Source organism: Trichechus manatus, unplaced genomic scaffold (genome assembly GCF_000243295.1).
Source record: "Trichechus manatus latirostris isolate Lorelei unplaced genomic scaffold, TriManLat1.0 scaffold00213, whole genome shotgun sequence".
Lineage (NCBI taxonomy): Eukaryota > Metazoa > Chordata > Mammalia > Sirenia > Trichechidae > Trichechus > Trichechus manatus.
This window is the reverse complement of record NW_004444149.1, coordinates 1,683,145-1,698,626: the sequence shown is the minus strand read 5'-3', so window position 1 is coordinate 1,698,626 and position 15,482 is coordinate 1,683,145. Positions and strand designations below refer to the sequence as shown.

General features: G+C 38.4%; 1 protein-coding gene across 6 annotated transcripts in view; it reads right to left on the bottom strand.

Annotated features, from left to right (window-relative positions):
* Positions 1–15,482, bottom strand: part of ASH1L (ASH1 like histone lysine methyltransferase) — a 239,739-nt gene that overhangs the window by 22,628 nt on the left and 201,629 nt on the right. For all 6 annotated transcript variants that reach the window (XM_023742556.1, XM_023742554.1, XM_023742553.1 and 3 more), the window contains 4 exons: positions 14,949–14,994; positions 14,727–14,835; positions 6,600–6,806; positions 6,340–6,486 (listed from right to left, as the gene is read on the bottom strand). In XM_023742556.1, coding sequence (XP_023598324.1) covers positions 6,340–6,486; positions 6,600–6,806; positions 14,727–14,835; positions 14,949–14,994 — 509 coding nt within the window. The remainder of the gene's footprint in view (positions 1–6,339; positions 6,487–6,599; positions 6,807–14,726; positions 14,836–14,948; positions 14,995–15,482) is intronic.

The window sequence follows — 15,482 nt, the reverse complement described above, 5'->3', positions numbered from 1 at the left end:
CCTATAAATGAGTATTATATCTCTTATTACCTTACACATAAGTTATTTATTATGTACTGTATTAGGTGCTTTATATATAATGATAACTATTATCACTAACATTTACTGAGTGCTTGTTAAATTAATTATAGCATCTTCTTGTATTAATTATTTAATCATCCTAACAGCTGTACAGAGCCCTGGTGGCGCAGTGGAGCTACGGCTGCTAACCAAAAGGTCGGCAGTTCGAATCCACCAGGTGCTCCTTGGAAACTCTATGGGGCAGTTCTACTGTGTCCTATGGGGTCGCTATGAGTTGGAATCCACTCAATGGCAATGGGTTTGGGTTTTGGGTTTTTGAACAGTTGTATGAAATAGGTACTATTATAACACCCATATTATTGATGAGGACACTGTAATTTGCCTAAAGTCATATAGCCGTAAGTGGGGGAATCAGGTTTCACATCAAGGCAGTTTGGCTTTAAAGTCTTACTCATTATGCCTTACTGATAATTAACCCTCAAACATCCCTATGAGATGGTTATTTTAATCTCCATTTTACATGGGAAGTATTTATGGCTCAGATAGTGTTTACAGTCATACAGCGATTAAGTGGCATTCAAACCCAGGGGATTAAAGCCCAGGCTATTTCAGTCTGTAACTTCTTCTTCTCCTTTATTCCTGCCCCTTGCCAATGTGGAAGAATGTTAATTCTTCAAGGGTTAGCTTAGATCTTTTCCTGTTGTATGTCACATTCTCAAACATCTCTAGTTCTTGGTATTCATTTTTTGGAATTCAGAAAGTACTTTTAGTCTATCCCAGGGGTCAGCAAACTATGGCCCCCAGGCCACACCCCTCTCCCTGCCATTTCTGTCAACGAAGTCACTGAAGCGCAGCCACTCCCACTCATCACACACCGCAGACGGCTTCTTTCCCACCGTGGCAGACTGGGGTAGCTGTAGTGCAACAAAGACCCTGTGGCTTACAAAGTGTAAAATACTTAAACTATCTGGCCCTTTACATAAAAAGTATACAAGTGCCTGGCTGGCGCAAATAGTTAACGCATTCAGCTGCTAACCAAAATGCTGGAGGTTTAAGTCCACCCAGAGGCACCTTGGAATAAAGGACTGGCAAGCTACTTCAGAAATATCAGCCACTGAAAATAACAAAGAACACAGTTCCACTCTGACACATATGGGGTTGCTATGAGTCAGAATCAACTCAGTGGCAACTGGTGGTGTCTGGTATGTGCTCTATACCATAATGTTTAAAATCTGATTATATACTCTCTTAGATTTTAAAAAATTATATATTTTGGTATAATTAAATATTCTCCCATATTTCCTTCTGGAGAGCAGAGTGGAGTACACAAATTTTAAGTGCATAGCTCAGTAAATTTGTAGATATGCATACAACTGTGTAACCACCATCCAGATCCTGATGCAAAATATTTGAAACGTCTCAGAAAGCTCCCCTCTCCAACCACTCAGTACCCTCCCCACAAAGGACTGCCGGTATTCTGACCTCTATCACTGGAAAAGGAGTCCTAGTGGCGCAACAGTTAAGCACTCAGCTGGCTAACTGAAATGTTGGCAGTTTGAACTCACACAGCTGCTTCACAGGGAAAAGACCTATTGTTTTATGCTCCCGTAAAGATTACATACAGCCTAGCAAACCCTACTGTGTCACATGGGGTCACTATGAGTTGAAATCAACTAACAACATCACCGTAGATTACTTTTACCTATTTCAAACTTGAAATAAATGAATTTACACAGACTATATTCTATGGTATGTACTCTTTTATGCCTGACTTCTTTCACCCAATGTTATGCTGTAGTTCTACGTATCAGTAGATATTCTACATATCAGTATTCATTGCTATGTTGTATTTCATTGTATGAATATATCCTATCCTACTATTGGAAACCCTGGTGGTGTAGTGGTTAAGATCTACAGCTGCTAACCAAAAGTCAGCAGTTCAAATCCACCAGGTGCTCCCTGGAAACTCTATGGGGGCAGTTCTACTCTGTCCTATGGGGTCACCATGAGTCAGAATAGACTTGACAGCAATGGGTTTGGTTTGGTTTTTTTACCCTACTATTGATAAACATTTAGATTTAGTTTTAAGGTACTATAAATAAAACCTTCTATGAACATTCTTGTACATGTCTTTTGAACATAAACACTGATTTCTGTTGGTGACATACCTAGAAGTGGGACTGTGGGTCACTGAGGATGCTTAGTTTTAGTATTTACTGCCAAATATTTTTCCAAAATGGTTATACCAATCTGTACTTCCACCAGAAACCTATGAGGGTCGATGTTGTTCTACAACCTTGCCAATACTTCGTATTGTCAGTTCTTTAATTTTAGCTATTTTGGACAGTATGTAGTGGTTTCTCAGTGTGGTTTAATTATTATTTCTCTGATGACTAATTAAGCACCTGTATGTTTATTGGTCATTTTTATATTCTCTTTCCTGAAGTGTTTATTCTTTCACCTATTTCATGTTGATTTGTAGATCTGGATAGAAGTCCTTTGTCAGACTAATGCATTGCAAACATCTTCTTCCTCGTCTATGGCTGGTGTCTGTCAGTTTGTTGTACTGTGGTGGCCTGTGTGTTGCTGTGATGCTGGAAGCTTTGTCACTGATATTTCAAATACCAGCAGGGTCACCCATGGTGGACAGGTTTCAGCAGACCTTCCAGACTCAGACAGACTAGGAAGAAGGACCTGGCCGTCTACTTCTGAAAAATTTGGCCAGTGAAAACCTTATGAATAGCAGCGGAACATTATCTGATATAGGGCTGGAAGATGAGCCTCTCAGGTTGGAAGGCACTCAAAATATGACTGGGGAAGAGCTGCCTTCTCAAAGTAGAGTCGACCTTAATGATGTGGATGGAGTCAAGCTTTTGGGACCTTCATCTGCTGATGTGGCACAACTCAAAATGAGAACAGCTGCAAACATCCATTAATAATCGGAACGTGGAATGTACAAAGTATGAATTTTGGAAAATTGGAAGTCATCAAAAATGAAATGGAATGCATAAACATCGATATCCTAGGCATTAGTGAACTGAAACGGACTGGTATTGGCCATTTTTAAACAGACAATCATATGGTCTACTATCCAGGTATGACAAATTGAAGAGGAATGGCATCATGTTCATTGTCAAAAAGGTATTTCAAGATCTATCCTGAAGTACAACGCTGTCAGTGATGGGATAATATCCACACGTCTACAAGGAAGACCAGTTAATACGACTATTATCCACATTTTTGCAGCAACCACTAAGGCCAGGACGAAGAAATTGAAGATTTTTTTATCAACTTCTGCAGTCTAACATTGATCAGACATAAAATCAAGATGCACTGATAATTACTGGTGATCGGAATGTGAAAGTTGGAAACAAAGAAGAGGGATCAGTAGTTGGAAAATATGGCCTTGGTGATAGAAACGACGCCAGAGATCGCATGATAGAATTTTGCAAGACCAACTTCTTCCTTGCTAATACCTTTTTTCAACAACATAAACAGCGACTTGTGAACAGGACCTGAAGCACTTACTGATGAAGATCAAATATTACACCTCTACATAAAGAAAACAAAAATCCTCACAACTGGACCAATAAGAACATCATAATAAACAGAGAAAAGACTGAAGCTGTCAAGGATTTCATTTTACTTGGATCCACAATCAACCCCCATGGAAGCAGCAATCAAGAAATCAAATGATGCACTGCGCTGGGCAAATCTGCTGCAAAAAACCTCTTTAAAGTGTTAAAAAGCAAAGAAGTCACTTTGAGGACTGAGGTGTGCCTGACCCAAGCCATGGTGTTTTCAATTGCCTCATATGCATGCAAAAGCTGGACGATGAATAAGGAAGACTGAGGAAGAACTGACGTCTTTGAATTGTGGTGCTGGTGAAGAATACTGAACATACCATGGACTGCCAAGAGAACAAACAAATCTGTCTTGGAAGAAATACAACCAGAATGCTCCTTAGAAGGAAGGATGGCGACACTACTACGTCTCACATTCTTTGGACGTGTTGTCAGGAGGGATCAGTCCCTAGAAAAGGACGTCCTGCTTAGTAAGGTAGAGGGTCAGCAAAAAAGAGGAAGACCCTCAATGAGATGGATTCACACAGTGGCTGCAACAACGGGCTCAAGCCTAACGACGACTGTGAGGATGGCGCAGGACTGGGCAGTGTTTCGTTCTGTCGTACATACGGTTGCTGTGAGTCAGAACCAACTTGACTGCACCTAACAACAACATTTATGAAAATACTCTTCCAACTTGATTGTTTCAAATGTGGTATTTAGACCTATAATCCATATTAGACTAATTTTTGTGTGTGAATTATAGTACGAGTCAAAGTTCATTCTAATAACGTCATCCTTCCCCACTGATTTGCAATAGAGTCTTTGTCATAAATCAAGTGACAGTACCTTTATGAGTCTCCTTCTGGATTCTATTCTGTTCCACTGGTCTGTTAACCCACTCCAAGTAAATACTATTTTAATTGTTGTTGTTGTTAGGTAAACATGGGGTCACTATGAGTCTGAACTGACTCGATGGCACCTAACAACAATAATAATACATTGAAGTAAATTCTATACACACTGATTTTTATATATTGATTTTGTTTCTATTAATCTTGCTGAATTTACTTATTTTTAATAGTATGTCACCTTTAAATAATGATGGTTCAATTTCTTAATCTCTAATCTTAGTGTCTTTTTCTTTTACTTTTCCTATTGCACTGGTTAGAACTTCCAATACGATGTAGAAAAAAAAAGTGGTGACAGTGGACATTCTTATCTAGGTATGATGGTAGCTATAGGTTTTTTATAGGTTTACTTTAGGGAATTAAAGAAATTCCCTTTTATTCCTAGTTTGCTGAGCTTTTTTTGTTTTTAAATCATGCGTAAGTGTTGAATTTTGTCAAATTTCTACATCTACTGAGATGATCATATGATTTTTTGTCTTTATTTTGTTAATGTGGTAAATTACATTGATTGATTTTTAAACACTAAACAAACCAATCTTGCATTCCTGGCCTTGATGTATTAACCTTTTTATATAACGCTAGATTTGATTTGCTAATATTTTATGTTTATGTTCATGGGAGATATTAGCCTACAGTTTTCCTTTCTTTTAATGTTCTTGTTAGGTTTTGATCAAGGTTATGCTAGCCTTATAAAATGGAAGAATTTTCTGAAACTGGTAGTCTGCTATGATTTCTTCTTTAAATATATGGGAAAAATTACCAGTGAAGACATCTGGGTCTTGAAATTTCTTTGGTCAAAAGGTTTTAATTATAGATTTAATTTCTTTGGTAGACATATTCCGATTTTCTACTTCTTCTTGTGCTATTTTTGGTAAATTATGTTTTCAAGTAATTTTTTCATTTAACTTTTCAAATGTAAAGTTGTTCAGGAAAATGGATAAACAAACTGTAGTGAATTCATACAATGGAACACCAGTCCACAGTGAAAACCAACAACCCACTGATGTACTAAAAAATCAAAAACATGGATGAACTGCAAAGGTATTATGCTCAGTGAAAGAAGCCAGACACAAAGACTATATATATACACACATACACACATACACACATACACACACACACACACACACACACACGAAGTTCTAAAATAGGCCAATTAACCTATGGTGACAGAAATCAGATCAGTTTTTGCTTTGGGGAGAGGGATGACTAGGAAGAGGCAGGAGAGTAGTTTCTGGGATGACGGAAATGTTCTGTATTTTGATGGGGTGTGGGTTATGTGAGTGTATGCATTTGTAAAAATGGACGGAAATGTACCCTTAAGATCTGTGTATTTCACTGTATGTGAATTATACCTCAATTAAAAAAAAATTACAAAAATACCAAGTTGTTCATACTATCCTCTTATGATCTTTTCTGAATTGTTTTTCAGCTGTACTTTTTTCCTTCACAGTTAGATTCTAATGTACTGGAAGGACGGGACCTCCTATTCTACTTATGTTTATTTCTCAATGTGACAAATCCAGTAAGCATGTAATAAATATGCATACAGACCGGCTGATGAACTGATCCATGGAACACAACGCCTAGCACAGAGTAAGCACTCCATATATATTAGGTGTTATTATCATTATCACCATTAGTGTATTTTTCTCCGAGTGTGTAGTTAGGAGGAGTGAAGAAATAGCAGGAGCTCTCTCTCTGCCAGGAAGACCTGGTATCGTGGAGAATTGCCCAAGTTGCTTTGTATGAGCTATCTGACATTTTGGAAAGATCAGACTTTGGTGCCCTCAATGCCTTTTGCTTTGCTAGATTCTTGGCTTCACTTCTTCCTGCTTCCTTACCATTTCTGCATTTCACAATTTGGGTCACAGCTGTGATTGATGAATCGAGCTTCATTTCCCATGCGGTAACTGTCAATCACCATCCCGCTATCCAGGTTCAGACAGTAGTGGTCACTGTGATTATGATACTGTTCAATCATCCTGTTCCTGAAGAGAAGAGGTAGGATTGAAAGCCGATTAATGATGAAGTTGAAAGTAAATTTTCCATTCTAGTCTGGTACTCCTGCCGTTTTACTTAGTATTACCATTTACCACCGTACCTGAACTCCTGTTCGCTGACAACCTCCCCCAGGTATTCAATGATGAACTGCCCAGCTTTTAGGGGTTCTTTGGTTCTGATCCCCCAACCTTTTTCTTCAGCTCGAAATCGTTCCAGACATTGTACCCACTCATGCCTCTGTATCCTCTGGTTACAGCACTGCTCACCACAGGGGCAAGTGTTCGGGGAACATTCAGCAAAGATCATCCTAGAAAGAAAAGAAATAATTGTAAGTCGATTTACATTATATATGCCTTAAAGAACTCATTTTTCATTTTAGGAGAATTTTATTACTGGAAATAACATTTCCATATTGGAAATAACACTTCCAGGATATAGGACTACCTGTACCTAAAATCTCTAGTGAGTTAACAAGTAAAAATTTCTGAACATAGCAGATAAAAGTTGTTATGTATGTTCTTTTTTGTTTAATTTTACTGTGAGTTGACTTTTTAAAAAAATAATTTTTGTTGTTGTTGAAAATGTACACATAAAAGCACACCAATTCAACAATTTCTACATGGACAATTCAGTGACACTGATTACATTTTTCGAGTTGTGCAACCATTCTTATGCTACTTTTCTGAATTAGTCCTCCACCATTAACACGACACCTCAATGCCCCCTAAGTCTCTAACCTTTCAAGTTGCTGTTGTCAATTTGATCCCATATAGTTCTTTAAAAGAGCACAATGCTCAGGGCAGACATTCTTTACTAATTAAGCTGAACTATTATTTGGTTTCAAGAAGACTTTAGGAGATATTTTTGGTTTAAGGTTTAAAGATTATCTCAGGGCAATAGTTTCAGGGGTTCATCCATCCTCTGTGGCTCTATAAAGTTTGGATTCCATGACAGTTTGAAATTCTGTTCAGCATTTTCCTCCCTTTTGATCAGGAATCTTCTATAGAATCTTTGATCAAAATGTTCAGTAATGGTAGCTGGGTACCCTCCAGTTCTTCTGGTCCCATGGTAAAGGAAGGAGACGCCATGTCTTCTTTTAAAGTTCATATATCTTTTGTGGAAGCCATTTAGTTTTGGTATATGGCTTGGAATACCAGTAATACCATTCAGCAAGACTAAAACAAGGAAAGATCAAGAAAATAGAGGTAGAACAAAATATCAGCTTATATTTATAGTCATAACTTACAAATCCTGTAAAGAAAGTATATAATATTTTACAATTTAAAGTACTTTCAGAATCATTATCAGATTTACTGTTCATAACAATACCATCCTTATTCTAAACGGCAAACAACACGGTGCCAGACCACATAGAATGGGCAGAAAGCAGACAAAGTATTCATTGGATTACTCATGGCAGATACAGGCATACCTCAGAGATATCGTAGGTTCGGTTCCAGACCACCGCAATAAAGCCAGTCACACAGACTTTTTGGTTTGCCAGTGCATATAAAAGTTATATTTACACTATACTGTAGTCTATTAAGTGTGCAATTATGCATGATGTCTAAAAAAACAACATACACACCTTAATTAAAAAATACTTTATTGCTAACAAAAGCTAACCATCATCTGAGCCTTCAGAAAGTTGTAATCTTTTCGCTGGGGGAGGGTCTGCCTCGATGTTGACAGCCGCTGACTGATCAGGGCGGCAGTCGCTGAAGGTTGGGGTGGCTATGGCAATTTCTTAAAATAAGACAACAGGGAAGTTTGCCACATCGATTCAATCTTCCTTTCATGAAATATTTCTCTGTAGCACATAACGCTGTCTGATAGCATTTTACCCACACTAGAACTTCTTTCAAAATTGGAGTCAGTCCTCTGAAACCTTGCCACTGCTTTATCAACTAAGTTTATGTAATATTCTAAATCCTTTGTTGTCATTTCAACAATGTTCACAGCATCTTCAACAGCAGATTCCATTTCAAGAAACTACTTTCTTTGCTCATCCATAAGAAGCAACTCCTCATCCATTAGTTTTATCATGAGACTGTAGCAATTCAGTCACATCTTCAGGCTCCACTTCTAATTCTAGTTCTCTTGCTATTTCTACCACATCTGCAGTATTTCCTCCACTGAAGTCTTGAACCCCTCAGAGTCATCCACTAGGGTTGGAATCAACTTCTTCCAAACTCCTGTTAATGTTGATATTTTGACTTCCTCTCATGAATCACAAATGTTCTTAATGGCATCTAGAATGGTGAATCCTTTCCAGAAGGTTTTCAATTTACTTTGCCCAGATCCATTACAGGAATCACCATCTATGGCAGCTATAGGCTTACAAAATGTATTTCTTAAATAATAAGACTTGAAAGTCGAAATGACTCCTTGATCCATGGGCTACAGAATGGATGTTGTGTTAGCAGGCAGGAAAACAACATTAATCTCATTGTACATCTTCATCAGAGTTTTTGGGTGAACAGGTGCATTGTCAACGAGCAGTAATATTTTGAAAGGAATCTTTTTTTCTGAGGAGTAGGTCTCAACAGTGGGCTTAAAATACTCAGCAAACCATGATGTAAACAGATGTGCTGTCATCCAGGCTTTGTTGTTCCATTTATAAAGCACAGAGTAGATTCAGCGTAATTCTTAAGGGCCCTAGGATTTTCAGAACGGTAAATGATCATTAGCTTCAACTTAAAGACACCAGCTGCATTAGCCCTTAACAGGAGAGTCAGCCTGTCCTTTGAAGCTTTGAAGCCAGGCACTGACTTCTCTCTAGCTATGAAAGTCCTGGAGGCATTTTCTTCCAATATAAGGCTGTTTTGTCTACATTGAAAATCTGTTGTTTAGTGTAGCCACCTTCATCAATTAGCTAGATCTTCTGGATAACTTGCTGCAGCTTCTACATCAGCACCTCCTGCTTCATCTTGCACTTTTATGTTATGGAGATTGTTTCTTTCCTTCAATCTCATGAACCAACCTCTGTTAGCTTCAAACTTTTCTTCTGCAGCTTCCTCACCTCTCTCAACCTTCATAGAACTGAAGAGTTAGGGCCTTGCTCTGGATTAGGCTTTGGTTTAAGGAAATGTTGTGGCTGGTTTGATCTTCTATCCAGACCACTAAAACTTTTTCCATATCAGTAATAAAGCTGTTTCGCTTTCTTAGCCTTGTGTGTTCACTGGAGTAGCACTTTTAATTTCCTTCAAGAACTTTTCCTTTGCATTCACTACTTGGCTGTTTGGTTCAAGAAGCCAAGCTTTCAGCCTCTTTTGGCTTTTGACATGCCTTTCTCACTAAGCTTAATCATTTCTAGCTTTTGATTTAAAGTGAGATGTGTGACTCTTCCCGTCACCTGAACACTTAGAGGCCATTACAGTGTTATTAATTGCTCTAATTTCAATATTGTCGTGTCTCAGGGTATAGTGAGGCTCAAAGGGAGAGACACAGGGGAACTGGCTGGTCGGTGGAGCAGTCAGAACACACACATTTATCGATTAAGTTCGCTGTCTTAAATGGACGCGATTTGTGGTGCCCCAAAACAATTACCACAGTAACATCAAAAATCACTGATCACAGATCACCATAACAGATATAATAATAATGAAAAAGTTAAAAATATTGTGAGGATTACCAAAATGTGACACAGAGACACGAAGTGAGCACATACTGTTGGAAAAAATGACTCCGACAGACTCGCTTGACACAGGGTTGCCACAAACTTTCGATTTGTATAAAAATGCACAATTTGTGAAGTGCAATAAAGTGAAGCACAATAAAATGAGGTATGTCTGTAATCACCTTAAGTTGTAAAGGAGCCACTACCTTATTGTCTAATTCAACTAACTTTATTCTACTATTCTTTGACTTTTTTTGATGCATGAATACTGCTGAACACCCAACCCCTGAGAATGTCCACCTTTTTTTTGGCTTTCTTGATGGTGTATGACACTGGATTTTCTACCTTTCCAGTACGAGGCACTGGTGGTTCAGTGACAGAGTTCTCGCCTTCTATGTGGGAGAGCTGTGTTCGATTCCCAACTAATGTACCTCATGTACCACCACCACCCATCTGTCTCTGTAGGCTTGCTTGTCGCTATGATGCTGAACAGGTTTCAGTGGAGCTACCAGAGTAAGATGCACTAGTAAGAAAGGCCTGAAGATCTACTTCCAAAAATCAGCCAGTGAAAACCCTATGGATCACAACGGTCCAATCTGCAACCGGTTATGGGAATGGCGCAGGACTGGGCAGTTTCATGTTGTATTGTGTCTGGGGTCGCCGTGAGTCGTGGGGCAGGGGGGCCACTTGACAGCAGCTAACAACAAAAACAACTTCTCCAATAACAGCTTCTATTTTCTCTTGGAGGAATCCTTATTTCCTCTCTGCCTTCCATGGCAAATTCCTTGCTCCTCTTTTCTTTAGAGGGATCATCCATTCTCAAGATTTCAACTGCTAGCCTCTTTTCATAATACTCTTTCTGTATTTTCATAATATCTCAATATCTCATAACACATACAACAATAAAATCCATGTGGATAAAAGAACCAATTACACAAAATATTATATAAAGAACATTAACTATATAAAACACATTTTTACTTATAGTGTCTAAAAACAACCTATAAATTTACCAAAATATGAATGTAGATGTTGCAAACTAAGATGTGAAGTCTTTCATTTAGTGATATAAATTGCTGTTAAGATAATGCTCTTGAAGAAGTACAGAAACTTTTATTTTTTTTCCCTCTAAATATAGATCTAGGCTGGAGAGCTTTGTCCCTCACATGGTGAGATATAAAGTGAAATAAATAGCCACTGGGAAATGTACTAGTGTGATTGACTTATACGGCTATGGAGGGCAGACCACTCTCTTTGAATGGGGGTGGCCTTTTTACTCAGAAAAAAATGAGTGTTCCCACTATGGATAATGCTAGGTCAGGAATGAGTAAGCCTTGGGGGCAGGAGAGAGGAAGAGGAGAGGATCTTCCTTACTTTTTGGAACCAAGAATTTGAGGACCTAGTATTCTCCTGGAGTGAAAGGCAAAGCATCCTAGAGATTCTAACTGGTGGGAAAATGGAAATGAACTGGACTTCTTCCAAGACAGCCCAGATAGGACTTCACAGGGAGTTGGATAGGAAGCCTGAGGTTAAGTTTAGGGCCTGTGAACCCTGATATAATGCCTGTGGCATTATAAGTCTCACTAGGAATTACATTTATTTTTCCCTAAACACTCAGTTTTGTTACATACCATGTCTGCCATCATGGCGAGCTGAGGGAGTGGGCTCTGTCCATGCTATGGACAAACGGGCACAGGGATGAAAAACTGCCTGAAACAAATTGTAAGACCTTCCCAGGGATGATGAATGCTCTGGATCAGCAATGGGTTTGGCACGGATGATGTACAGAAACAAAAATCCACTAGGGAAGAATTACAGAATTTACAAAAAGGTTGGTGAATCCTGGGCATTTTCTGGAAGAGGAGTCCAAGGAGAAAGACTGGATATCCTCCCAATCTGAGCAGTTGAGGATTCAGTTGAGGTTTGACCTCTAAGAGAAATGGAACCTAATTTTGTATCTATCCCAATCTAATAAAGAGGAACAAAATTTACACACACACACACACACACACACAGTGTAAAAACTGAAACATAAAAGAAAAAGCAAATTAACCAAAAACAGCAATTGAGGGAGATGAATTTTTAAGAATAAAAAAATAAAGAACCACCAGGGAAGTGACCAGAGTCCTTGGGTAGCACAAATGGTTAAACACTCAACTACTAGCTGAGAAGTCCGTGGTTCCAACCCACCCAGAGGCACCTCAGAAGACAGGCCTGGTGATCTGCTTCTGAAAGGCCACAGCCTTGAGGACCCTAGAGAGCAGTTTTACTTTACGCACATGGGGTCACCATGAGTTGAAACTGACTGGATGGCAACTAACAACAAGAGAAATGACAGGTTTGAATAAAAGTTAAAAAAAAAAATTGCACAAAAAATAGTCTAAAAATTATAGTAAAATAGTATCTTTATATTTAAAAAAATGAGTATTTAAAATTAGAAAAGATTTTTTTTTTTAAAAAAAGGCAACATAATGTGAAAGACAAATGTGACACCCATACCTAACAAAAATGATATACGACAATCAGTATAATTAGGTAAGGTTAATACGCAAATTTCGATTTTTAAGTGATCAAAAAGACTCTTTATGTAATTAAGCAGCCTGTGATAGTGGACAGAACACGGCTTTAGAATCAAACAGATGTAAGTTCAAATTCTAACTCTTTCACTTATGTGTTGTGTATTCTGGAGCAATTTATTTTCCAAATTCTAGGTTCCTTCATCTAGAAAATGTAAAACTATCATGAACCTTCTGGGACTACTGTGAAGATGAGAAGAAGCGGCATCTATATTACGGTAACTTCACAGACAATAAAATATCATGTGAAAAAAACAGTCTCATTACCATCTAAAGAAATGCACACTTAAATAACTTTAAGGACATATTAAACCAACAAAACACTAAACCACCAAAAATAAACTTAGATGTTAATAAGTAAAGTAGGTGAAACTATGGTGAAATAAGGATATTTATATATTGGCGGTGATTCCATAAACTAAATCAGTATTTTATGAGAGCTAGCTGATAGTATATAATAAGAATTACACAAATGTTCATAGGTTTTGTCCAGATAATCCTTGAGAATATACTCTAAGGGTTAAAAAAAAAAAAAAAAAGGATCTATTCAAAGATTTCATAGCACTACCATTTTAAATAGCAAACCATGGGAAATAACTTGAATGACCAACAACTGGAGAATGGCAAATTACATCACATCAACTTATGGAAGACCATATACCTCTTAAAAGTAATGAGCTTGCGGACCACATCAATACATAGAAGTGTATGTAAAATATTTATGAGTAAAAAAAATCAGTGCACATGACACTATCTATCCCACTGGCTATCACCACTATGTAAAACTATACAATGATAAGGTGTGCATTTATAGTGACTTAAGGAAGGCAGAATTTCCCAACTGGCATGCTGAAGTAGGAGGTGCTGAAATGTTACTCTCTCAGACCACAGGGCAGCTGACTGGGGACTGGGGAAGCAGTTGTCTCTGGCCAGGACAACTATCTAGGTTGGGAAATACTGATGTGAAGTTCTTTAGTTTTTTTGCTGTAAATTTGCATACGTTAATAAAACCAACTAGCAATAAAATTCTCTAAAGATCCTATCCCCAGGCCTGTGTCTCTATGAGACAGTTCCATTTTGAAATCTCAATGTCATTTTACATTCAGTGGTCCCAAATCAAAATCATTTTTAGCTCTAAACCAGTTACAGATTCCAAACTTTACGACAATAGCATTACCATCTCTCCTAAGCATCATACGCATATCCCCTGTATGCCAATAGTTTACCCACCAACCTTTCCTCCAAAATATATCATACGTCTCCACTCTCATTGCCCTCCATCCTACTCTACCCCCTCAGTATGGCTTCTATATATTCAGGGCTAGGAAGGTGCCTGGGGCCCTGGTGACACAGTGGTTAGGAGCCTGGCTTCTAACCAAAAGGTTGGCAGTTTGAATCCACCAGCCACTCCTTGGAAACCCTATGGGGCAGTTCCTCTGTCCTATAGGATCACTACAAGTTGGAATCGACTTGACAGTAACAAGTTAGAAAGGTGCCTAGGATTGTGCTTAATACTTCAAGAACATTGTTTCATTTAATTCTCACCAACACCCCACAAGAAAGGTATTATTTTTATTAGTGTTAACTTTCCACAGGTCTCATAAGCAGAGACTTTAAACCACGGTACCAAAAAAACCCAAACCAAACCCGTCAAGTTTGCTATCAAGTCAACTCGTGGCAACCCCATTTGTTACAGAGTAGAACTACTCCACAGGGTTTACTTGGCTGTAATCTTTAGAGAAGCAGATCACCAGGCCCTTCTTCCATGGTGCTGTTGGGTGGGCTTGAACTGCCAACCTTTAGGTTAGTAGTTGAGGGCAAACCATTTGTGCCACCTGGGAACCCAGGTAAAGAACACTCTAAATCTCATTATCTTTCTACTGTTCTATTGAGCCCATCAGTGAGTTTTTGTCCATTTTTGAGCAACATCTTGAGCGGAAATCAAAGAGCCTGTTTAACTTTTCCCTCCAAAAGAAGTGTCTTATAAACAACTCAAAGCCCGTACTTTAGAGGAATCAGTTCAGTACAGTACCTGTTTAGGCAGTCATCCACACAGCCCTTCCCAGTCTCATCATCTGGCTTCTTACAGTTACAGGTGGTGGCCTCATAACCGGAAAGGGGTTTGACATCAACGTAGACATCTTGAAAAGACAGCAAAGAATTGTTTGTGAACACATGGGACAATTTTTCAAGTACCAAGGTATGAAGAACAATGATGGAATGGAGGCAGAAGAATAGCTCCCAAGTGACTCACTTGAACGGATTTTTTTATACAGCGGGACATCTGGCTTCTTGTAAAGCTAGAAGAAATAAAGAAAAATCTTAATATAACATTTAACTTCAAGTGCCAGACGAAGTACCAATCACTACAAATACAGCAAATTATTCATGTGCTTTGCTCATATGGAAATGTTTACAAGATTGTTTTTTGTTGGATAAGTTTGAGGGAAACTTGGTGTGATCACTTTTTATCCTGGAATAAAAGGTGACTTGCTGGATCGAACAGAGACAACTAGATTCAACAGAAGAAGCATTAAACAGTTTAAAGAAACGCAATTTTGAATATTACATTTCTTTAGCATGTTGCTGGACAGCCTTAAAGAAAAATCACAATGGAGATCAAAGCTGTTTGTTTGAACATGTAAAGATTCTATTTGCCTCCATAAAAAGAAAGGAAAACTTGCACAGGGTTTGTGTAGATGGTCTAAACCAAAACCAAACCCACTGCCGTGGAGTTCATTCTGACTCACAGTGATCCTACAGGACAGAGTAGAACTGCCCCCCGTCA